This window comes from Oncorhynchus kisutch, linkage group LG5 (assembly GCF_002021735.2).
Source record: "Oncorhynchus kisutch isolate 150728-3 linkage group LG5, Okis_V2, whole genome shotgun sequence".
Classification (NCBI taxonomy): domain Eukaryota; kingdom Metazoa; phylum Chordata; class Actinopteri; order Salmoniformes; family Salmonidae; genus Oncorhynchus; species Oncorhynchus kisutch.
The window spans coordinates 11,950,014-11,974,952 of record NC_034178.2 but is presented as its reverse complement, the minus strand read 5'-3'; the positions used below and the strand labels follow the sequence as shown (position 1 = coordinate 11,974,952).

The 24,939-nt window shown below is 41.8% G+C and overlaps 3 protein-coding genes across 7 annotated transcripts; 2 read left to right on the top strand and 1 right to left on the bottom strand.

Annotated features, from left to right (window-relative positions):
- cep70 (centrosomal protein 70) lies at positions 1–8,055 on the top strand. Of its 3 annotated transcripts, XM_020482065.2 has the most exons (16): positions 2–116; positions 327–346; positions 839–938; positions 1,427–1,550; positions 4,307–4,487; positions 4,754–4,929; positions 5,064–5,123; positions 5,248–5,350; positions 5,496–5,662; positions 5,801–5,891; positions 5,998–6,168; positions 6,409–6,558; positions 6,719–6,887; positions 7,517–7,631; positions 7,739–7,818; positions 7,909–8,055. In XM_020482065.2, exons 2-16 carry the CDS (start codon positions 338–340, stop codon positions 7,968–7,970), a joined length of 1,758 nt encoding a protein of 585 aa, XP_020337654.1. In that variant the 5' UTR covers positions 2–116; positions 327–337; the 3' UTR covers positions 7,971–8,055. The 3 variants fall into 3 exon arrangements, with proteins under 3 accessions (XP_020337655.1, XP_020337654.1, XP_031680328.1); XM_020482066.2 differs by lacking the exon at positions 327–346 and having other exon boundaries at positions 1–116; XM_031824468.1 differs by lacking the exon at positions 2–116 and having other exon boundaries at positions 327–693.
- A 322-nt stretch (positions 8,056–8,377) lies between these two features.
- Positions 8,378–18,205, bottom strand: LOC109890643 (septin-10-like). Of its 3 annotated transcripts, XM_031824469.1 has the most exons (11): positions 17,867–18,205; positions 17,323–17,373; positions 15,444–15,558; positions 15,038–15,233; positions 14,569–14,755; positions 13,655–13,816; positions 11,076–11,172; positions 10,792–10,960; positions 10,501–10,633; positions 10,079–10,263; positions 8,378–9,552 (listed from the first exon to the last, which is right to left on the bottom strand). In XM_031824469.1, the coding sequence occupies exons 1-11, from the start codon at positions 17,891–17,893 to the stop codon at positions 9,537–9,539; spliced, it is 1,338 nt and encodes a 445-aa protein (XP_031680329.1). In that variant the 5' UTR covers positions 17,894–18,205; the 3' UTR covers positions 8,378–9,536. The 3 variants fall into 3 exon arrangements, with proteins under 3 accessions (XP_031680329.1, XP_020338201.1, XP_031680330.1); XM_020482612.2 differs by lacking the exon at positions 17,323–17,373 and having other exon boundaries at positions 17,867–18,199; XM_031824470.1 differs by lacking the exons at positions 17,323–17,373; positions 17,867–18,205 and adding an exon at positions 17,633–17,734.
- Positions 18,206–19,361: 1,156 nt separating this feature from the next.
- Positions 19,362–23,529, top strand: LOC109890642 (ankyrin repeat domain-containing protein SOWAHC-like). The gene has a single exon (XM_020482610.2). It carries the CDS (start codon positions 19,776–19,778, stop codon positions 21,495–21,497), a length of 1,722 nt encoding a protein of 573 aa, XP_020338199.1. The 5' UTR covers positions 19,362–19,775; the 3' UTR covers positions 21,498–23,529.
- Positions 23,530–24,939: the final 1,410 nt, after the last annotated feature.

The following is a 24,939-nucleotide window of genomic DNA, read 5'->3' as shown; positions in this document are numbered from 1 at the left end:
TTATCTTATTGGTTGAAACGGACCACAATAAATCCCACTTTACTTCCGCGCTGTTTGTTTGAAATTTGAAACTGACATTTTTGGAGAAACCAATCATCACAACAAGCACATACATGGTGAATATGTTAAGTCCAAACGTTATTGTCGGAAAGAAGTATTCAGAATGTTTTATGAATGATGTGTTTTGTTTTGCGAAACATGCAATACTTGGCTAACTAGCTAGCAACGTAGATTGCTAGCTAGCTAACAGTAGATAGCTAGTCTATGTGTTCAACGTCACTGCTATGTCAGCTAGCTAGTAAACTAACCCATTTTCACCCCTGCAGGTGGAGAAGAGATGGAACAGGTATTACAACTATGTTTGTGTGTTGTCATGGTGGGCTCAAAGGGGGACCAAGTAATTTGATAACCCCATATAACGTTAGGTGTTGACTGGGGGAGGGTACAGTAGGAGGCTGACACACTGTCACACACCGAGAGCCTCCTGTCAAATAGAAGATGGAGCAAGAGGAACGCTTAGAATGTAATTATCTCATCGGGAACAGACATAGTGGTGTGTATAGCCTAAAGTGTATAACATACTGAGGAGAGTCAGCGTTAGCCAGAGAGGAGATGGATAGGAAGAACACAAAAGATGTGTTTCATTCAAGAGACAAGACGTATGTGTTTCTGTGGACCTACAGCCAGTTTCAGGTAGAGCGGAGCTCATATTATGCGTTGTATGCATTTCACAAAAAAATAAAAAAAAATGGGTACAAACTGCATCATACTCCTTTGTGTGTTGTATTGTAATGGACCGTGTGATGTTGTGGTTTTGCTGTGTGTTTGGACCTATCAGCAGGAGCAGACAGAATGGGATGCTGTGAACAGACTCCTCCAGCACCATGGGTTCAAGCCGGTACACTTTGCCGATCCCGTCGAGAATAAGAACCTTGCAGGTAATGGTTTAGTATGTTTTTGTATCATCTTCTTGCTGTAACATTCTGAACTGTCATATCTTAGCTAAATGTCTTAACTCACTTCTTGGATCATGTTGAACAAGTCGATAAGGAGGAGTGTTAATGCTTTAGACCGCTCAACATGCTACTGTCTTGTGTTTCTGTGTGTGCAAAGGATTTCATAATTATTGGCTCTAGGTGTGCATTGTCTCGTCTAAGTTAGTACTCAAACTCACCCCTCTGTGTGATGAGCCTTTCCCCAACTGGAAATCATTTGGTGCACACATTGCTCCTGTTCTGCTTATTGGCTCTTCTATTTCCAGTAGGCTGCCAGCCAGGGTCTGAATGTTTCTGGCTAGTTTTCTCAATGTTATTTAGTGAGGCACTGGTCATGGTACCCAAGCAATATAGGTCTATAAGTAAAAAGAACTAGAAGGAAAATGGACAATAAGATATTCTACTTTAATGTTTTGTCATCTTGCTCATAGACTTGGTTCTTCTGGAGAAGAAGTCGGCCTGTGACATCAGGACAATGCTGTGGACGATGCTTACAGACTCGGACAGGAGACAGACCTTGATTCAGGAGCTCATCCAGTCCAACAACCAACTTAAGTAAATAGTTATATACAGTTGAAGTTGGAAGTTTACATACACCTTAGCCAAATACATTTAAACTCAGTTTTTTTTCACAATTCCTGACATTTAGTCCTAGTAAAAATTCCCTGTCAGTTAGGATCACCACTTTTATTTTAAGAATGTGACATGTCAGAATAATAGTAGAGTGATTTATTTCACCACATTCCCAGTGGGTCAGAAGTTTACAGACACTCAATTAGTATTTGGTAGCATTGCCTTTGAATTGTTTAACTTGGGTCAAATGTTTTGGGTAGCCTTCCACAAGCTTCCCACAATAAGTTGGGTGAATTTTTGCCCATTCCTCCTAACAGAGCTGGTGTAACTGAGTCGGGTTTGTAGGCCTCCTTGCTCGCACACGCTTTTTCAGTTCTGCCCACAACTTTTCTATAGGGTTGAGGTCAGGGCTTTGTGATGGCCACTCCAATACCTTGACTTTGTTGTCCTTAAGCCATTTTGCCACAACTTTGGAAATATGCTTGGGGTCGTTGTCCATTTGGAAGACCGATTTGCGACCAAGCTTTAACTTTTAACTGATGTCTTGAGATGTTGCTTCAATATATCAACATAATTTTCCTACCTCATGATGCCATCTATTTTGTGAAGTGCACCAGTCCCTCCTGCAGCAAAGCACCCCCACAACATGATGCTGCCACCCCGTGCTTCACGGTTGGGATGGTGATCTTCGGCTTGCAAGCCTCCCCCTTTTTCCTCCAAACATAACGATGGTCATTATGGCCAAACAGTTCTATTTTTGTTTCATCAGACCAGAGGACATTTCTTCAAAAAGTACAATCTTTGTCCCCATGTGCAGTTGCAAACTGTAGTCTGGTTTATTATGGCGGTTTTGGAGCAGTGGCTTCTTCCTTGCTCAGCAGCCTTTCAGGTTATGTTGATATGACTGTGGATATAGATACTTTTGTACCTGTTTCCTCCAGCATCTTTACAAGGTCCTTTGCTGGTGTTCTGGGATTGATTTGCACTTTTCACACCAAAGTACATTCATTTCTAGGAGACAGAACGCGTCTCCTTCCTGAGCGGTTTGATGGCTGCGTGGTCCCATGGTGTTTATACTTGAGTACTATTGTTTGTACAGATGAACGTGGTACCTTCAGGCATTTGGAAATCGCTCCCAAGGATGAATCTGGCTTGTGGAGGTCTACAATTTTTTTCTGAGGTCTTGGCTGATTTATTTTCATTTTCCCATGATGTCAAGCAAAGAGGCACTGAGTTTGAAGGTAGGCCTTGCAATACATCCACACCTCCAATTGACTCAAATGATGTCGATTAGCCTATCAGAAGCTTCTAAAGCCATGACATCATTTTCTGGAATTTTCCAAACTGTTTAAAGGCACAGTCAAATTAGTGTATGTAAACTTCTGACCCACTAGAACTGTGATACAGTGAATTAGTGAAATTATCTGTCTGTAAAGAATTGTTGGAAAAATTGTTTGTCATGCACAAAGTAGATGTCCTAACCAACTTGCCAAAACTATAGGTTGATTAACAAGACATTTGTGGAGTGGTTGAAAAACGCGTTTTAATGACACCATCCTAAGTGTATGTAAACTTCCAACTTCAACCGTAGTTATCGAATTCATATTAAATAGTTATATTTTTTAAATAATTTGAGACACTCATGGACATGCAGAACATTGCTTTGCCAGTATGTAGGAAATCTAATATTTTTGAACCCCCAATTATTTTATCCTGTTTCTCACCTCTTTAAACATTCCTCCATCACCTTGTATGATTATTAGAATAATCTCCACGTCAGAATGAAATGTTTTTGGCTGTGGTTTATCCATCTAGCTAATAATGTAGATCCATGATAATTTTTCAGCCAGCTGTTGTCACACAATAGTCTTGGTGGACATGAGTAGTAAGCCTAATACAGAGAGGGGTAAGAGGTAGACATGGGTCCGGCGTCCACCAGCTGCTCAGCCAGCAAGTGTTAACCATTGGGGCGTGACAGAGGGAGATCACCTAGCCTGAACATCAATCTATCACCATGTTAAGCCTGTCTGTCAGAGACCCTCTCTTTCGCCTGGAATTGAATCTGATATGGTATTTTTTCCCAAAACATCAGTTCGGATTCCAGGCTACCTCACTTTAGCTTCTCTCCTGGAAAGATAATTGATGTTTTTTGACTGTTTTTCTAGGACAGGTTATTGATATATCTGATGAATCAATATATGATCGAAGGTTGGATTTTATATTTCATATTGCCCAGTTGATCACTTGAATAATTATGTATATCCTCTTAACCATAATTTCCTGCGAAAGATCTTCTGTTTGATATGTACTTACCCCAATTAGTTCAATATGGCCCTCTTCAATTTATATTATCCAATTAAACAGGAGGGTGGCAGGTAGCTTAGCGGTTAAGCGCGTTGGGCCATTAACCGAAAAGTCGCTGGTTCAAATCCAGAGCTAACTAGGTGAAAAATCTGTCTGTGCCCTTGAGCAAGGCACTTCACCCTAATTGGTCCTGTAAGTCGCTCTGGATAACAGTGTCTGCTAAATGACTAATGTAAATGTAGGATGACATAGAATTGAATGATCTTATGGACTATTATCTAGCATTTAGTAAGGGTTAATTGTGTCCCAAAGGAATAGTAGCAATGCTTCAGTGTGACATTTCTGTCTTTGTGTTGCTTTACAATTATCTGTATTGTATCATAATCCATTAGACCTGCCAGCTTTAAGTAAAGTGCTATCGGTGTTTGTTCCAGAGAGGAGGCTCAGCAGCACGTTAGCCGCGCTGCCCGTCAGTCCCAGAGGGTGACCGAGTTGGAGGGAGTTCTGGACGGGGTGAAGAGCAAGCTGCAGGACCTGGAAGATGGTTACATTGGCAAGGCCGCGCAGCAGCACAGCAAAGTGCACCAACTTCAGCAGGACAAGAGAGATGCACAGGTAGGTGGTGCCCTGGAAATAGCAGGGGCTGGTTTACCGGCAGATTAAGTCTAGTCCCCGACTAAAAAAACGCTTTCAATGAAGATTCTCTATTCACCATGCTTTTTAGTCCAGGTCGAGGCTTAATCTGTGTCTGGGGAACTGGCCACAAGAGTTGGGCACTGTTTTTTTTTTTCCCCCAACAGCACATGGTACCCCCTGATTATACTGTAACTGTCTTGTTTGTCTTTTCTTGTTGTTTTGTTTGCCTGCTCTGCCGCTGGTAGAAACGCTGCCAGGGCCTGGAGCAGAAGCTGTCTGAGGAGAAAGATGTGGTTTCCCAGTTGCAGAGGAAGCTCTACTTCACTGTGACAGAGGAAGAAAAGCGGGTTGCTAGGCAGAACCAGGTGTTTCAGCAGATCCACAAGAGATCAGCTCGGCCCAACTCGCCAGTGGACCAGCAGTAAGATGAACCGCTGCTGTCGTTAAGACCATAGATTAGGATTCATAATACAGCATTTTACCCTTGGTTAACTAAATGATTATAGATTTATGGCTGGAAGTTATAGGATTTCAAATACCTTTCTTTTCTATCAGGGTGTTGGATGTAATTGACATCTATGAGGCCCAAATGGAACAGCTCCGCGATGATATCAAGTAAATATTGTATAGAATCTTATTTTCAATGTTTTGCTTCGTTTTTATGACAACACCCTTTCTCACTGTAAGACTAAAGAAAAGTAGACAGATGTCACTAACCAACCTTTACTTCTTCCCTCAGGTCCCTCAAAGGAGAGTCTGGGGGATCACAAACATCTGACCAATCGCAGAGCAGCATAAGAAGCAACACCGGGGTTTCCCCCAATCACAAAGCTCTCCTGCAGGTGACTTCCTGTACTTTTCTAACACGATGAACACCAGAACTCTTCATGGTTCTGGATGACTTGTCTTGAACAGTGTAACGACTGTTCCTCTTCCCCACAGTCCATGATCATGATCTTAGTTCCGAATCTTACTTCTCCCCAATAGTCCTATCAGGAACAGTTAAAGGACACCAAAGCGCAGAGGGTGGAGCTTAGGAAAGAAATTCAGCAGTTGAAGCAAGACTTGGAATCTAGGCCCACAGTGAAAGAGCTGAAGTCATACAAAGAACAACTGAGACGCATGGACAGACTTATTCAGCAGAATAACATGAGGTGGGAAAACATTACGCAACTGTCGTCATTCTTGGATGCTACCAGCACCACAGCTTAACCTCACAGTTAACCCCTTCCTTACCTTAACCGCTGCCTGTCCTATTGGTAGTCATATCATCTCCTTTACCTCCACCACAGGTCTGCTCGGGAGTTTAAAGAAGAGGAGAGTGCTGCTCTGAGTAACCAGGAGGTGGCGAAGGCAAGGGCCTTGGCTGCCAGACACGAGAAGGTACTCCGTTTATCTCCCCTCGTCTAAAGCGGGAGCGAGTATCAACTCGCTTTACTTTGTTTTTGATTCAGACTTTGCTGGACTATTTGCCTTGCCTGACTTTCAGGTTCTGAATGACATCAGAGCGGTTTTGACTACTTCCGGGGCTCCACTGAGGCTCCATAGAGCGAGGCCATCAACCAGTCATCAGTTGTCCAACAGGGCCTCAGAGATGGTTGAGTTTGACGAACTCCTCTCATCTCTGGAGATGTGGGCTGACCAACTGGCCTCACTGAAGGTGAGAGCTGACTGACTGTCTATAAAGCGCATCTACCATGTATGCAGCCAGGTCCAATGGTCCAGTGTCAACTTGCCCTTTCACTGAAAGCCAGAGTTTAGGAGCTCTTCATATCTTCAACATCTCAGTTTTCTATGATATGTATGGCTAGAATAGGCTACTTTAACTGCGTACTGTTTACCATTCTCTCGTCTAGAGACCCATGTCTTTACTTGTCTCTCTCTCTCTCTGTGTGCTTAGGACCTGCACTGTGCCTTGAGTAAGTTGATGCTGAGACTGTTACCATGGCAGCCAGCAGGCGCTAATAGTCTTATGGAAAGTGTTCGAGTGGAGGACCTTATGCTATTGGTGGACACTCTGCTAGAGGAGACCAACTCTGGGGAGGATAAGGTTGGTAGTCCTGGCTTACAGCAGTGGATGGAGTAACCATGGAAATTGCATCTCAACTTTAGATAAGGCAAAACATTGTACCTCTGATAATTTCTCATGTACAATGTTTGTAATACAGCAATGTTCTCAGAACTCTTTATGTGAAACTAACTCTAACCAGGTGTTGAGGAGCCCCACTAAGAACACTCTCCAGTCCATGGTGTCCCACTTCCAGAAGCTGTTTGATATAACCTCCCTCAGCGGGGTGTATCCACGCATGAACGAGGTCTACACCAGGCTTGGGGAGATGACCAACACTATGAGGAACCTGAGGGACATCCTGGCCCTGGGTAGGACTGTCTACAACTCATTTTAGCTATTCTACAGCACCCTTGGGGAAAGGGGGATACCTAGTCAGTTCTACAACTGAATGCCTTCTTTGTCCATTTATTTCCCAACCCCTCTGAATCAGAGGTGCTGCCTTAATTGACATCCACGTCTTCGTGCCCAATAGCACATACTGTACTGGTCAATTAATGTTCTCCAGAACATAGACTGAACAACAATATAAATGTAATATGCAACAAGGTTTTACTGAGTTACAGTTCATATAAGGACATCGTTCAATTGAAATAAATCCATTAGGCCTTAATCTATGAATTTCACATGACTGGGAATACAGATATGCATCTGTTGGTCACAGATACCTTAAATGCACATGGCCTTTTATTGTCCCCAGCACAAGGTGCACCTGTGTAATGATCCACTTTTTGATATGCCACACCTGTCAGGTGGATGGATAAATGCTCACAAACAGAGATGTAAACAAATGTGAGAGAAGCTTTTTGAGAGTATGGAACATTTCTGGGATCTTATTTCAGCTCATGAAACCAACACTTGACATGTTGCGTTTATATTTTTGTTCAGTGTACTTGGTTGAGGGATGTTATTCCTTTCCCACTTCTAAATTTAATTTCAGATGACAGAGCGCCCCCTAGTGAGGTGGTAAACCAGGTAGCCAGTCTAGTCAACTCCCCAGAGGCCACGGTTGGCCACGAGCTCCACGTCCTCCTGGGAACCAGTGATATTGACAGGTACCAGCAGCAAATCTCCAGAATTGATTTTGTTTTATTCTGTGTAACGTTGTCTTAATGTTATAAAATTAGCCTACTGCCTGGGGTTAAATATGTGCACTTGTCAGTATTATTTTGAAGGTAAAGGAACATGAGGAGTTCTTCCCTGCATTCTACTTTTTGGTTCAGGAGCTGCTCCAGACTCTCGGTAAGGAGACGTTGCCATCCAATAATGCATTTGGTTTGAAATCGTTTACTGATCATGTGTTTAGTACATCTATTTTGGTTGATCTTTCAGATGTTGACTGTCTGGATGACATCATGCCCGTTCTGAGGTCACTAAAGTCAAGAGCAGAGTAACACCGTTGCTTTGTAATTATTTTTGTGTATTTGCTGGAGTGATTTTATGGAGTTGTACTTAAAAATAAAAAGTTTTTAAATGGTCCTTTTCTCCCCAATTTCTTGGTATCCAATTGTTCGTTTTTACTATCTTGTCTCATCGCTACAACTCCCGTACGGGCTCGGGAGAGACGAAGGTCGAATGTGTCGGAGGAAACACCGTGCACCTGGCGACCTGGTTAGCGTGCACTGCGCCCAGCATGCCACAGGAGTCACTAGTGCGCGATGAGACAAGGATATCCCTACTGGCCAAACCTGCGGTAACCCAGATGGCCTGGAGTTGTACTTTTGATATGTAAATAAACAAGATTAATTAATACCTCTTCCAACATCTCTTCAATTAATTTGTACAGTTAAATAACGACATGTTACGACAAACATAATATGTTTTATTTTTGGTGATATAAACCCTTCACACCTAAGAACAAACGTCAGTTCATATTTGAGTTAAGAAAAAAGCTGTGTACAAAAAATGCTTAAATTACTCAAGTTATTTTCAAAGCTATCCTTTCTGAGAGGGAAAATATGTCTGGCAATTATAACGTCAATCATTCCACACACGACATACTATTTCTAAGCAATAAGGACCAAAGAAGTGTGGTATATGGCCAATATACCATGGCAAAGGAATGTTCATGTGTACGACGCATCGTGGAGTGCCTGGACACAGCCCTTAGACGTGGTATATTGGCAATATATCCCGAGGTGCCTTGTGTCAAAACCATTTGATGTAGTGTTCAATTCAGAAAGGTCATTGAGCAGCTGCTTCATTCTTTAGCATTTGAAATGAAATACAAGGTATGTGGCAGTAAGGCACAAGTATTTTTTTTTTTTAAGAAGTAATTTCAATAATACCTCAGTGATTGGAATGTAACACATGCGTGGATATAACGTAGCTCTGGTCGATGGTGCGTGTTCCGCTAATGTAACATGTGAGGAACGTCCTGGACCAGAGTTCGGTATTAGTACGCATGGAATCCATCTAGAAACCCATGAGTCTACAATAATAATGCATAGAATAAATATCAAGCTATATAATACACACTAGTGGTGAACAGCATATTTTAAAAGACATGCAAATATATATTTTCTACTATCTGCAGAATTAAAGTTGAACAAGTTCAAGTCAAGTTGACATTATCTGATATCCCATTTAAAAGTGAACACTCAAGACAACCCGGTAACACAACTAATTCCCGAGATTGGACAATTAAATACATATTGAATGTCAATGTACTGTTGACCAAACAAATTGTATTTCTGTTTGGTGTGAAGTACAGTATTTTCAATGATAACCCTAACCAGACCTTGATAATTTGGCGCCCTCTAGCTGTAGAAGTGAAAAGTAAAGTAATACAAAAGGGTTACCAGTATTAAAGAGAATTATCAATAGTCTGGCTGGAATATAACTAACATTTGTGATTTGACTAATAAGCCAAAACAATGACGACTATCGGTGAATGTACTCCATTTTGTATTTATTTCTCCTCTGTCTGATGGGAGGGGGTCTTTGTCCATTTTATTTCTTCACATGAACCCAGAGCTAAAGACCCAACGAAAAAGAGGAAATATAGTCAATAATTCTGTGTCACTACATCATAACACACATCTATACTCATTAACTAAGCTTTCCTATCAACTGTCAAATCAATAGTTTCCTCTTATCAAAAAAACTAACTGATGTTCTTTATACCCTGCTTCCCTCCCTATCGTCTCACTGACTTCACAGGTTTCTGAAGCAACTGTTGTGGTTTTGGTTAGTAGCCTCGTCCCAAGTTAACTTAACATCCTTAGCTTCCATCTCTAGGCTCCTGTCAATCAGAAATACAATCACACTGACAAACTAAAATGACTATAATGCCTGCAGTCCACACACAGTATACAATTCTGGTGAACATTCATTTTTGTTAGTCTCTGCACATGCATCATGAAATTGAGAGGGGAAATAGGTTAGGATTGATGAATGTGTAAGAGAGCTTTGAGCTGTCCAAAATATTTCAGCAATAAACATCTTGGAAGGGAATTAAGCGGCCGCCCTGAAACGTATTTTACAATAACATGAGTCTTACTTTTTACGGTCTTTGTCCTTCTTGAGGTTGGCGTTCGTGTTGAAGGGCTGGCCTTGGAGCAGCTCGGCAGCTGTTTTCTTCTTGCTGAAGGTGTTGATCTCGTCCTCCAGAGACCTTCTCTTCTCATCCAGCTTGCTCTTCTCCTCAGAGTGCAGTCTCTTCAGCTGCTCAAACTTACCTTGCAACTGAGGGAAAACATCAAAACGTCAAGTGTTTTTAATACCTTGAATTTCTAGTGCTTTTCTAAAAACCCAAAAAGACGCTTCTCACGTGGATCTCTTCAACCAAAAATACATTCATTTAATATGAAGGGTCATTGAAGATGGGTTTTCTGTGATGAACGTCTACACCTATATGTCTCTTGCTGACCTGTATAGCATGCTGTCACGGTAGGACATGGTGTGTGTGTGTGTGTCCAGTACCTCTCTCTCAGCTTCCTTCAGCTCAGTCTCCTTCTCCTTGACTCTCTGGACAAACATCTGCCTCATCTCCTCCTCTCTCCGCTGCAAATCTCCCAGGAACTCGTGACGCTTGGCTTCATAGGTCTCCTGCAGGCTGTAGACACACGCGGTTTAAAACTAAATGTACAGCCTCCTCTCGCTGTATAATGTTAACATGTTTTTCCACAGACCTTTTAATCCGTGCACCTCATCTGGTTATCACAGGCCCAGAATTATGATAACCGTGCGTGGCACACCCTGCTCTCTCCGTACCTGACTGGCTTGCTCTCCGGGTTTGTGTCCGTGAACCCCATCTCCTCCAGTTTGCAGCGGCGGTAGAGCTCGTAGTGGCGCGTGTGGGTCTGCTCCCTCAGGTCCTCCATGTTCACACAGATCAGCATCTCCCTCAGCTTCACAAAGTCACAGTGGTTCTCGTTCTCCACTGAAACAAGACAGGCAGGCCTTTACCTCCTGGCATTTGTACTGCAGAGCCATAGACACTTCAAAGAAAGCAAGCTGTAAGCCTGAAGCCTACACGGTAAAACAGGTTTACCTACCTTGCACCACACCCCAGGGATACTGCCGAGCTTTGACCATTTTATTTCCAATCTTCACCTCCTCGGAGCTCCCCACAACAGCAAAAGGCAGGATACCCTGACATTAGCAAATAGATCATAGAAGACACAGAGTACATTTACATGCACACTAAGTCAATATTAAAGTGATTTTGGTAGTAGGTTAAGTATGGCATTAGTCATGTAAACACCTTACTCTGCTTATCTTAAAATCGAGAGTACGGTCAAAAATCAAAGAAAGCAAACGCTAGGGTTGGACGGTATACCCGTATTGCTACATGGACTGTTTCTTCTTCTATAACTTTATTTCAATGTTGTATGCGACTCGTCTCCCTCCCTCACCAATATGTCAATGCTGTTTTCCACTTAGCTTCTTAATATGAATCTAAATCAAATAAATGTGTATTTGTCACATTCACCAGCGTTCTATAATGACACTATTAGTTTGTGTATATTACTGTCTGCAAACAGAGAGCTTTCCTTTACAGCAAATGTTTTCATTGTTAGCCGCTGGCTAGCTAATAAATGTACTGAGTCAGAGCAAACAGCCAGCTAATACACCCTGATACCAGTGCTGTTGTAGGCCCTAATCAGCATGTTTAATTATTTATTTTATTTCATATCTGAAACATGCAGTGAAGCCGCTCAACAACTACATCATACTGGTCATCCAACAGATTCCCATTCAGAGCGACACACAGAAGCATCTAGGGTCAATGCCCTGCTCAAGGGCACGTTGACAGATGTCCCACCAGGCCAAAAACTGTGAACCCGAACCCTCCAAGATCCCCCCCCCCCCCACAGTTCTCCAATAGCTGTCCCTCAACCATTCGAGACCCCTCCTACAGCCCCCCCCCCCCCCCCAAGTAGAAAAATAAAAAATACAATCAATTCCATTCCCCACCCCCAAGAACCCCCCCCAATGCACCAACAACCAAGAGAATGAACTAAAGAGAAAAAAAGACATAAGAAGACAGCAAACATTTTAAAACACAAAAACAACATCAAGGACAACTAAAATCATAACAGCAATGCCAACTGTATATGTTTGTGTGCATGTCTGGCACTATTACATGTATGTGTGTGTTCTTGTATGCGTTTATTTGAATGAGAGTGTGTGTATATGCATGTGTACAAACACCTGCACGGCATCAGCCCCAGGCAAACCGGCATTAGCTGTAAAAGCACTGCCACTTAGTGTCATTCAAACTTACTTTTTATTGTGTTTTATTTAGACTTTTTACATTTATCTCCTGCGCAACAACTCCAGTCCCACTTGTCTCCAATTCCACATCCCAACCCTCAGCCCATCCCATCTATCTCTGTTGGCCACCCTCTCCGGATTGCTACGCAACGCATATCTTTCAACTATGCTATGATGTTTAACGTACAATTTCAATCTCTCTAATCGAATAGAATCCAGATTGCGAGTTGAAGATACATACTTTTACTAAGAGTATTAGTATATTAGTAATTGACTGACCCTGTGTCTCTCCAGATCTCCTAACAGTACTATTTCTAGGGTCAATTTTAGATCAATACTATGCATTTTCAGCCATTCCTGAACCTGAGACCTGAAACAGGCTACCTGAGGGCAATACCAAAACAAATGGTTTATTGATTCTGTATCCTCACAACAAAATCTGCAGAGCTTCGATGATTTTATTCCCCAAATATTCAACATTTTGGTGGTGGCGAGAATTCTATATAATAACTTTAGTTGAAAGCACCGAAGTCTTGAATCTTGCGTTGTTTTGTATATCAACTCCTACACCCTGTACCATGGAATCGGGTCATCAAAAATCTCTTCCCAACTATTTAGCCATTTGTATGGCACAGTTGTCAACATCCTGGTCCTCAAATGAAACTGGTATACTTTCCTATTTATGCTATTTTTATTCCTCTGCCAGTTTTGATCCTTTATATTGGGCAGACAGACCAGTTCCCTACCTCCTCCCGCTGCCACCTGCCTCCTCCATTTTTTGGGGTAATGCTGTAATCAATTGGTTGTACACTTGGATTGAGCAGACCCTCCCGTACAATTCTGATAACTCCATGAAGGACATAAATCGGCATGTTGTTTGTGCAACAGTATCTTCTAAATCAGAGAGGAATAGGCGAGGTACGAATATGTTATCTGCGCATGTACTAGCACCAGCCGAGCGAGCCTCCCTCTTTAGCGTGAGATCGGGAAAAATGGAAGTAGGAATATTTGAAGTAGTTCTCATACAAACTTTAGAAGTCCGGACTTTAAAAAAAAAGAAAGAACATGTCGTTGTCGTAGAACATTTATTTTTTATTGCATATTTTCTATATTGACCAAAGTCCCATCAGGTAGCCTGATTTCTGATGTATCCATGTAAACGGGATTATTAGGGAAATCGTTCTTCTTCCAAAGCATGTAAATGTTTTCATCACACTATCCACAATAATCGTGTTACTGTGTGCATGTATCCATGCTCACTGAGGTGCACTGTCTAGCACAGTCAAATTCACCACTGTGAGGTATGGAATTGGGCAGAGAGCCTGAAAGGATGCCAAGGGAATGTTAGACAACTCACATTCATGGCAGTGTTGATCTTGGAGACTGTCTCGTCGTCGGTAGGGAACTGGTAGATCTGGACACCGTTACTGACCAACTCGCTCATGATCTTGATCTTAAACTTGTGGAGCTCGCTCTTGGAGATGGTGTCTGCTTTGGCGATGACAGGAATGATGTTGACCTACAAATGAAAATACACAGGTTGTCTTGTAAATAATACATTTTCTTTCCAAATTGACATTATTCCCTCAAGAATCAAACAGGACATATCGTTCATTTTACAAGTAGAAACAAATTCCCTTTTGTGAAAGAACAGTACTGTAAAACATACAGCTATTGGGCTCCCGAGTGGCGCAGAAGTCTAAGGCACTGCATCTCAGTGCTAGAGGCGTCACCACAGACCCTGGTTTGATTCCAGGCTGTATCACAACCGGCCGTGATTGGGAGTCCCATAGGGCGGCGCACAATTGGCCCAGCGTCGTTAGTGTTTGGCCGGGGTAGGCTGTCATTGTAAATAAGAATTTGTTCTTATCTGACTTGTATGTTTTTTTAAAAACCTTTATTTAACTAGACAACTAAAGCACAATCAGGACAGACTTCTGTGATTGCCCAGTGGCTGAACTAAGTCAACATTCTGCTTTGTCAGGCTTGTTCAGTCCTGTCACAGTAACACAGTAATAATTACTCATCATGCAACTCCCAGTTTTTAACCAACCGCCATGACACTTCCTAAACTGCCCAAATACTCCATAACACTAAATAAAATGAAAAACACCCCCTTAATTAATTATACATTTAAACACAACAACAATGATGAAAAAAAATAGTTCATATTCATAGACTAATGCTGTAGAACTGTGCCAGGAAAAAAAAAATCAAAGGAGGAGAAAAAGATGCAATAGTGAAAAGCTTCTTTTAGTTTTAGTCAGGCACCTTGCTGTCCAGTTTCTTCATGGTGACCAGGTCCAGGGACTTGAGAGAGTGTCCTGAAGGGGCGATGAAGTAGAGACAGGCATGGATACGGGAGTCGTGGTAGTTGTGGAGGGACCGCTTGATCTTCAACTCCTCCTGTAGATACGACTCGAACTGGGTGTCAATGTAGTCCACAACATGCTGGTAGCTGCCGAAGGAAACATTCAGAGAGCAGATACTCCATCAGAAGTTGCGTAGCGTATGTGGTAAAACAAGTGATTCGTGGTGGATTGAAAGACAAAATAACATGCTTTGTTTTGTCATTCAACATCAGGGTCATATTCGGTAGGGCATAGGCTACGGTAGCAAAACGTTTACGAAACGGAACACTAAAACACAGGGTTTAAGTTATCGGACAAGTTCAGGTAGGCTGTTAGGTTTGGTGCCGAATGAATACGACCCAGGTATATCATGACTGCACTTCTCTCACCTCTCCTGCTTGTTCATCTGGTCCCCAAAGCCCACTGTGTTGACGATGGTCAACTTGAGTCGCACGTTGCTCTCCTGCAGGTCATAGGTCTGCGCTCGCAGCTTCACCTTGGGCTCGAAGTGAGACGACTCAAAGTTCTCAAAGTTAGTGTTGAACAGTGTGTCCATTAGGGTGGATTTGCCAATACCCGTTTCGCCTGGATAGTGGGGGGAAATACTGTTTGCTAATCTTAGTGACAACATTGCTTTGTAAAATTAGGGTCAAACTTGAGGAAAATGAAAAATACATTTTAGACAGTTGAGGATTCTGGGCACAAGTCCAAATGGGCCAACATTTTTTTTCCATCTAAAAAGGGGCTACTGGTCTGGTGGCTGAACTTTTAATGTAACATCACAACGTTACTCACCAATACAGAGGATATTGAAGCAGAAACCTTGACATGTTGATTTGTTGACCAGCTGGTGAGGTAGGCTGTCGAAGCCAACATGGCCAGACAAGGACAGAGGCCGGGCATTTTTGTCCTGTTATAGGGAGACATAGCCTAACATTAGGCCAACTCAGTATATGACAATATCTGACAACAGCTTGGACTGGTTAACCTAGGTAAATAATCATATATTCCTATGTTTTCATTGTGTGTACAGTCGTGGCCAAAAGTTTTGAGAATGACACAAATATAAATTTGCAAAGTCTGCTGCCTCAGTTTGTATGATGGCAATTTGCATATACTCCAGAATGTTATGAAGAGTGATCAGATGAATTGCAATTAATTGCAAAGTCCCTCTTGAATGAACTGAATCTCAAAAAAATAACATTTCCACTGCATTTCAGCCCTGTCACAAAAGGACCAGCTGACATCATGTCAGTGATTCTCTCATTAACACAGGTGTGAGTGTAGACGAGGACAAGGCTGGAGATCAAATAACAGACTGGAAGCTTCAAAAGGTGGTTGGTGCTTGGAATAATTGTTCTTCCTCTGTCTACAATGGTTACCTGCAAGGAAACACGTGCCGTCATCATTGCTTTGCACAAAGGATATTGTTGCCAGTAAGATTGCACCTAAATCAACCATTTATCGGATCATCAAGAACTTCAAGGAGAGCGGTTCAATTGTTGTGAAGAAGGCTTCAGGACGCCCAAGAAAGTCCAGCAAGCGCCAGGACCGCCATCTAAAGTTGATTCAGCTGCGGGATTGGGGCACCACCAGTACAGAGCTTGCTCAGGAATGGCAGCAGGCAGGTGTGAGTGCATCTGCACGCATAGTGAGGCAAAGACTTTTGGAGGATGGCCTGGTGTCTAGAAGGGCAGCAAAGAAGCCACTTCTCTCCAGGAAAAACATCAGGGACAGACTGATATTCTGCACGCATAGTGAGGCAAAGACTTTTGGAGGATGGCCTGGTGTCTAGAAGGGCAGCAAAGAAGCCACTTCTTTGTTTGGACTGCTGAGGACTGGGGTCAAATCATTTTCTCTGATGAATCCTCTTTCCGATTGTTTGGGGCATCCGGAAAAAAGCTTGTCCGGAGAAGATAAGGTGAGCGCTACCATCAGTCCTGTGTCATGCCAACAGTAAAGCATCCTGAGACCATTCATGTGTGGGGTTGCTTCTCAGGCAAGGGAGTGGGCTCACTCACAATTTTGCCTAAGAGCACAGCCATAAATAAAGAATGGTACCAACACATTCTCCCAACCATCCAGGAACAGTTTGGTGACGAACAATGCCTTTTCCAGCATGATGGAGCACCTTGCCATAAGACAAAAGTGATAACTAAGTGGTTCGGAGAACAAAACATCAATATTTTGGGTCCATGGCCAGGAAACTCCCCAGACCTTAATCCCATTAAGAACTTGTGGTCAATCCTCAAGAGGTGGGTGGACAAACAAAACCCTGCAAATTCTGACAAACTCCAAGCATTGATTATGCAAGAATGGGCTAACATCCGTCAGGATGTGGCCCAGAAGTTAATTGACAGCATGCCAGGGCGGATTCCAAAGGTCTTGAAAAAAAAGGGTCAACACTGCAAAAATTGACTCTTTGCATCAACTTCATGTAACTGTCAATAAAATCCTATGACACTTATGAACTGCTTGTAGTTATACTTCAGTATTCCATAGTAACATCGGACAAAAATATCTAAAGACACTGAGGCAGCAGACTTTCATTAATATTTGTGTCATTCTCAAAACTTTTGGCCAAGACTGTACACTACTTACCCATACAAGGCTACATGTTCATTTCTCTACAGTACACACAAACATCTATCTATTTATATGAATGACACTCTACCTGACCTGTCCATTTCTTTACTGACACAGATTGTGGATAGACCTGGAAAGGCTGGAGATAGCAGAACAGTTTCAGCAGCATACATTTGGCTAGATGTTGTAGCTAGCACACAAAGTTAACTTTCACTGGCTGCCACATCGGCAAACTGACCCATGCGTTGGCAAACTAGCTTGACAGAATATGGCCATTTCTTTGTTCTATGTGCATTTCATATATTAATTATTGCTCAAAGGGCGTAAACAAGCTCCAGCAGTAAAACCCTGCTTCTTAGAAACTCTGGTTGGAGCTACGTTGTTAGCCACATAGCTACCTGGATAGTGAAAAAGTTACTGAATCAGTTCCAGGTCGTCGTATTGCAATCCTGCTGTGCAGACGGTCAGATCTCACAACGCCCACATAAGTGTTTACCTTTCAGGATAACGCAGCGCGACAGCAATAAAGTCGACCTGGAACGTAACCATGCTGACTAGCAAGCTAAACTTGTCGTAAGTTTTACAACTGTAGATATACATTATTTAGCGATTCAATTAAACACAACAATTACCCCCTGAGCAACATCCGACGTAGTCATCTCGGAATAAAGCAGCTAATAGCTACAACTACTAACAGACTGTAAAGAAAATAGGCTCAACTAAAAAAGTTTAAAAATCGACTATCTACGTAGCCATGAAAGGAATGTAGGCTTGCACACTTTTTTCATGGTTGGGAAGACACGAGTGACCGTTATGTTTGTGTTTAACAAAATAAACGATATATATTAAGTACTACATCTTCTGATTTTGTGTTATGTATTCATCAAATTCTGAGTACAGAGTAGTTATTTTGAACTGCAGGATTGTTAGTTACTATATATCGAACCCCATAGAATGAATGGTATAAACCACTTTTCCGGAAATTCGTTGGTCATACATGGTGTGAAACTAAGTAGACATTTTGGTTCCTTGCGCGACTTTGACTGACCGACCACTAATATAGATTCCAAAATGGCGTTTCAAGGGTCACAGTTTCCCAATGTTGTGGTTGCTATGAGGCGTGGACAGAGATACTTTTGGGGAGATGGGAAACGCCATTGGGATCTTATTAACGCTCATTGTGTACGTTGCCCATGCATCGTCTATGGGCCACGCCGGCATATGCGGTAAATTTCTGGTACGAAGGAGTGACTGGGCGTTAGCTCAAAAACACAACATTAGCATGAATTTAGTGAACAATAAGTACAGCATAAGTATTTTCCGAGATTTGAGATAATTAACTTGTTCTCTGAAATCGTGAAATTAAGGAAAATAGGCAGGTTTCTCGACTCATACCCTGATTTTGATATGGGATTATGAGAAGATTCGTTTTGCAACCACTCGAAGCAGCATTACAAGTGAACGCGATCGTTTGACATTCTGCTTGTTTGGGGCGTTATGCCACGTTCAAGACAACTGGGAAAGAACGAGCTCCGACTGGGAAAATCGATTTGAACAGCCATCCAACTAGGAATTCCAACTCTTCCTAGAGCTCTGACTTTCCGAACTTAAAATACAGACTTCATTATTTGATCTCGTATTTTTCCGAGTTTCCAGGTGTTTTGAACGCTGCATTTATACCACAGATAGACATTGAGCCAGATATTAAACCGGATGTATAAATGTGAAGCATCCGGTTGGCGTTTCCTCTCACTACCAAATATGTTAATGCGAGGAAGCCCAGTGACCGGCATGGTGAGAAGATGGAGTGAGATAGATTTTGGCCAACATTCTGCTAATTTTCTAATCGATGAAACATTTGATCTCCATACAGTTTTATGTTTCCAAAACTATAATCTATAACAAACAGAGTGTACTGCGTTTTGCAGACTTTACCCTTTGCCAAAGTAAAACAAAAATGCGTTGTTTAGGAGTGCGAATTGCCTTATTGCACACGCGCACTTCATAGTATGCGTTCCCTAACGAAAATATGCAAATAAATACTAGAACGTGCCATTGAGATCTCACTAGCTAGTGCATGGCTCTTCCCATCTCCTTGCTTGTTCTACCACCCTGATCCATTTCCTCCCATTGGAAACGACAGCCTCTGGTCTATCTTGGGTTAGTTATAAAAATCTTTGGTTTTACTTTCATTCATTTACCCAAGGGTAACCATCTCCTCCTTTCTCTAATGTCTCTGTAGTGGATCACTGTGACCATAGAAATAAAACGGATAGACAGGTCTGCTTGCAAAAGTGGGTCCTTCCTTACTCGACTCTGGGTGGGGTGACAGTTCTATTAATTTCTATTCTGTATCAAAGAAGCACAAGGTCTGAGGATGATGTGATGAGACAACACCAACCAGGGCAGGTGAAAATCGTATTTGTACGGGCTGATTAAACTCTAGCTAATTTCTAAACATAAAAAGGAAGAGCTTTTTATTTTTTTTTATCTGTAAGTGGTTTACCGTAGCCTTTTAATTAATTATTTTTTTAATCAGTAATGGCGACCGAGTGCACCCAAGAAGCGGTTGTTCAATTTCTAACCGAGCGAGGAGGGAGAGTGAAAAACCAGATATTCATTGACTATTTCAAAGCTGTTTTCCCAGAAGACCCTGACCAGAAAGCAATCGTTCGGGAGAAATTCAAGGGATACGTGGACAATGTCGCATTTGTAAAGTTGGAGAATGGAGTGAAATGTGTATGTTTAAAAAAGAAGTATCGAGTTTCATTGAAGTGTACAGTGGAAAAAGACATCGAGTGCAATGGTAACGGGACAGGCACTTTATTGGAACAAGAGGACAGCGGTGCTGCTATATCAAAATCATATAAGAACTTGATAGAAGATTGTGCACCACAACTGCATCTGTCAGTATCATCTGCTGGGCATGTGCACTCTTGGGAAATCACTGCAAACGAAGAGGCACAAGACATTTCACTTGGCTCAGGTTACGGAACTGACAATGCCACGAGAGCGAGACCGCCTGACATTTCTGGAATTATTTTGGAAGGTAAAATTGTAGAAAGAGCTGCGTCAACAAGGTCTGTAGTTCAAAATAATAGTTTATCAGACAATATGGGAAATGCGTTAGGCATTGGTGGTAATGCAGAGCAGAAATTGACCAAGGGGGACATTCATTGCAACCGCACGACATTGCAACCACATGACATACCGCAAATTGCAGTGATTGAGGCGTCACCTTTACCTACATCCGCGGATGGCTCTATGTTCCCCTTACCCATACGTCCATTTCCAACTAATGTACAGGACAGCCTGCTGTCCCGTCACCCTTCAACAGAGGACGGGGCAGACGAAAGCCAGTATTATGATTTTCAACAGAGCATATCTGGGAGTGACAGCTACACACCTAAGAGTAGCCGTAATAACTTGATGAACCGTTCCCTCCAGGTGCGACGCAGCATGGTGTTGAGGAACTCGGACTCCGCCTCTGTGGTTTCCTCTACTACAGACGAAGACGGTGCTTCAGTCACTCTGGACCCGTTGGAACACGAATGGATGATGTGTGCACCCGACGGCCAATGGGAGAGTCTCCACCGCCTCCTTTCCTCTGAACCGAACCTTGTCATGAAGAAGGATTTTGTGACTGGGTTCACCTGCCTGCACTGGGCTGCAAAGCAGGGCAAACAAGAGCTGCTGGCGCTTCTCGTGAACTTTGCCAAACAACACACAGTGCCCATCAACATCAACGCCCGATCAAGTGCCGGCTACACGCCCCTACACCTAGCAGCAATGCACAACCAAGTTGAGGTGGTGAAGTTACTGGTAGGAGCCTATGACGCAGACGTAGAGGCCAGAGATTACAATGGGAAAAGGGCGTGTCAGTATCTTACAAACAGTGTGGCCGTTGATATCCGTGACATCATCGGGGCGGGTGTTGGCGGCGACTCGGACTCAGAGAACACAGACTATGGGGATGGGGGGCGTTGGAGGTTGTCTAAAGTTCTCCAGTCTAATCTGACGCCCCTCAAACTGCACACTCACAGCGAGGAGGACACCGGTGATGGAGTAGACCAGGCCAGACAGAAACCCTTGCTGAGGAAATCGTCCTTTAGCAAGATGAGGCCCAAACTCCAGAAGATCCGCTTCAGATCTTCACAGATAGTTCACAGCACTTCGTTCCCAGCACACTGTGAGACAGAGGAGCTTAACGGGTCCAGGAAAAGCTCATTTAAATCCAGACCCATGTCAAATCTGTTTGGCTGAAGAATAGCCTCTAATTACACTCGACAAAGAGCAAATAAACTACTACAGTGCAGAATGACTGACACAATGGGGTATAGTTTGATGTTACAAGTGTTTGTTTTTTTGTGGCATAGGCCAAGTCTGGTGTTACACATACTTAAGGGTTTTCCTCTAGGCATTATATGAATATACTGAACTAACAGAATATGGTATTACATGATCTATTGAGTAACTGGCCCGATTGTCACCCCTGGTTAGGCAAAAAATGTCTGTGATAACTCTCTTATCATTCCGAAGTAGCCAAGTAGGTCTTATTGTTCGTCTGCTTGAACCCTTAACGTACATGTAAAGCTGGTCTTATTGTTCGTCTGCTTGAACCCTTAACGTACATGTCAAGCTGTCTGTAACCCACTGGTTAAAATGACATCTTTGCCGTCTAGTTTTGATTTCCATTTGGTTGAGTTGAACCAATTTGAATTCAGTGTGAAATCAACAAAAAATTACACAATGTCATTGGATTTAGGTTAAAAGTTGGGTGATTTAAAAAGATACGATTAACATACATTGATTACTTTTTTTCAAAGCCAATCAGTTTTCCACGTTGATTTGATGCCTTCATATTGACTTTTTTGTTGTTGGTTGAAATGACTTGGGAACCAGGTTGACTCGACCTGTTTTTGCCTAGTGGGAAGTGTTTAAACGTCAAGTTATTTCACCACATGGTAGAAACAATGTCATTGATTTCACAACGCTTGGGAACAATTCTATCTTATTACTGTCAGACTGTTATTCGTTTATTCTCCCTTTTATATTTACGTTGCTTAAAGCACTTTGATTTTAAACTGTTATTGATCCAGCTTTCCTGCGGTTGATGCCATTCAGTCCACCTGAAAGACTTTGAGATGGGAATTTACTTCCTCTTTGTGTTCAAGTGGACGATTGGAGGCCAACGAAAAGGCCTCTGGTCCTTTACGTCTGTAATCAGGGTCAGTAGAGGAGATTTCTGTGTCACAAGGTACGCGGTTGTAGAGTGCATGGTAGGCCGACTGTTTATAGTGATGAAAGATCAGGTTTCATAACTATTCATGTTTAAAAAGGTACATTTCTTTGACCTGATAGCTCCTTATTTTGAGTTGTCTAAGGTTGCAGTCGGCTGGTATCAAGTTGTAGGTTACCCTCTGTTCTGTTTTATATCAACAAGCTCAGGCTTGCTGACCCAGGAGAGCCTAGCTCAGCTGAGAGTGAGCAAGAGAGACTAGTGTACATTTAGTGCCTTCAGAAAGTGTTCATACTCCTTGACTTATTCCACATTTTGTTGCGTTACAGCCTGAATTCAGAATTGATTAAATATATATGTGTTTCTCACCAATCTACACACAATACGCCATAATGACAATGTGAAAACATGTTTTTATAAATGTTTGCAAATGTAATACAAAAAAAAAAAGCATAAATATCTCAATGATAAAAGTATTCACACACCTGAGTCAATACTTTGTAGAAGCACCTTTGGTTGCTATTACAGCTGTGAGTCTTTCTGGGTAAATCTCTTAAGAGCTTTCCACACCTGGATTGTACAGCATTTGCCCATTTTTTTAAAAATTATTCAAGCTCTGTTCAAATTGGTTGTTGATCCTTGCTAGACAACCATTTTCAGGTCTTGTCATAGTTTTTCAAGTAGATTTAAGTCCAAACTGTAACTCGGCCACTCCGGAAAATTCACTGTTATCTTGGTAAGCAACTCCAGTGTAGATTTGGCCTTGTGTTTGAGATTATTGTCCTGCTGAACTGTGAATTCATCTCCCAGTGTCTGGTGGAAAACAGACTGAACCAGGCTTTCCTCTAGGATTTTGCCTGTACTTACCTCTACTCCATGTATTTTTTTATCCTGAAAAAATCCCAGTCCTTAATGATTACAAGCATACCCATAACATGATGCAGCCACCACTATGTCTGAAAATATGGAGAGTGGTACTCTGTAATATGTTATGTTCGAGGCAAATCCAATAACACTGTGTATTCAGGACAAAAGGTTAATTGCTTTGCAAATTCTTTTGCAGTATTACTTTAGTGCCTTGTTATAAACAGGATGCATGTTTTGTAATATTTTTATTTGGTACAGGTTTCCTTTTCACTCTGTCAATTAGGATAGTATTGTGGAGTAACTACAATGTTGTTGATCAATGCTAAGTTTTCTCCTATCACAGCCATTAAACTCTTTCACTGTTTAAAAGTCACCATTGGCCTCATGGTGAAATCCCTGAGCGGTTTCTTTCCTCTCCGGCAACTGAGTTAAGAAGGACGCCTTTATCTTTGTAGCGACTGGGTGTATTGATACACCATCCAAAGTGTAATTAATAACTTCACCATGCTCAAAGGGATATTCAACATCTGCTTTTTTATTTTTACCCATCTACCAATAGGTGCCCTCATAGCCGTGGGGAGTAAGGGTGCTGAGGGTGCTGCAGCACCCCCTGAAAAAAAATCATAATAAAAAATGAATAAAAAATATAAATCATCTTTTGGAAAATAACATTTCTTTTCACAAAAGTGATGCACTGGGCCTTTAATAGTCCTGTATTAGTGAACTGATTGAGCCTTCTGTTATAACCTTTAGTTTTTGTGCAATTTTGCACTGAATTCTAACACTTATTTTTACTCTGCACTTTTGTTATTTGTTAATATAACGAGTGTATTTAAGATTTTTTTTTTGTGCAAATCATTGTCTCACATGTACTAGTCTAATTGTTTGTCTAGATTAGATTTAAGGCCTACTACATATGGCATTAACTGTTTTGTGAGAATTTAATGGTTTCTCAGTCAATGGTTTTTATTGCTGAATAGCCTACAGTAATGCTACATAGTTTACTGATTTTGCTACTTGATTTTATTGTACAGTTTTGTAATTCTTGCAAAATTAGCTCTTACCTTTTTATTATGCAATTATTATTTTTTGTTATTTTATCAACCACCTGCTGCTAATTATGATATTCAAAGGGCTGGAACGGTATTTCTCTTGTCTGTCTGTACAATAAATTATATTATAGTCCTCTTTTTGATGATCAAACAAAAGAATGTTAACATTTTAAAAAATCTGACACCTCACTGTCTACAATCATTTAAGCTCCCATGTTCAATACTCTTTGTCTTCAATAATGTTTTCAAAGCTAGATTGTGGAGTCTGTATTCTTATCATTTGGAAACATATTCCTACATCTTTGTGTTGCTTTAACAGAAATATCAAACTACTGTTAGCTCTGCCTTTACCCAACCTGATAAATAAACTGTCATACTGTCACTATTGAGATCTGTCTTGTTCTGTTTAATGCAGCAGTCTGTGACAGTAGTAACTAATGCACCGTGTCCATGGTTAGGAACATTTCTGCTCAACCAGTAGTGCACGCATGTATTTATTTACTTATACTGTGTGCAAGATGGCTTTTATGTTCTCTTAAAGGCTCTT

Bases quoted from the DNA above. Each gene is read 5' to 3' on its own strand.
- cep70 (XM_031824468.1), top strand. From the start codon at position 613: ATGGATAGGAAGAACACAAAAGATGTGTTTCATTCAAGAGACAAGACG. The intron at 5,663-5,800 runs GTGGGAAAACAT...CCTCCACCACAG, and splicing joins ATTCAGCAGAATAACATGAG to GTCTGCTCGGGAGTTTAAAG. The intron at 6,888-7,516 runs GTAGGACTGTCT...ATTTAATTTCAG, and splicing joins GAGGGACATCCTGGCCCTGG to ATGACAGAGCGCCCCCTAGT.
- LOC109890643 (XM_031824469.1), bottom strand. From the start codon at position 17,893: ATGACTACGTCGGATGTTGCTCAGGGG. The intron at 17,374-17,866 runs GTAATTGTTGTG...TGCTATCTCCAG, and splicing joins CGTCGGATGTTGCTCAGGGG to CCTTTCCAGGTCTATCCACA. The intron at 10,634-10,791 runs GTACGGAGAGAG...GTGTGTCTACAG, and splicing joins CCGGAGAGCAAGCCAGTCAG to CCTGCAGGAGACCTATGAAG.
- LOC109890642 (XM_020482610.2), top strand. From the start codon at position 19,776: ATGGCGACCGAGTGCACCCAAGAAGCGGTTGTTCAATTTCTAACCGAG.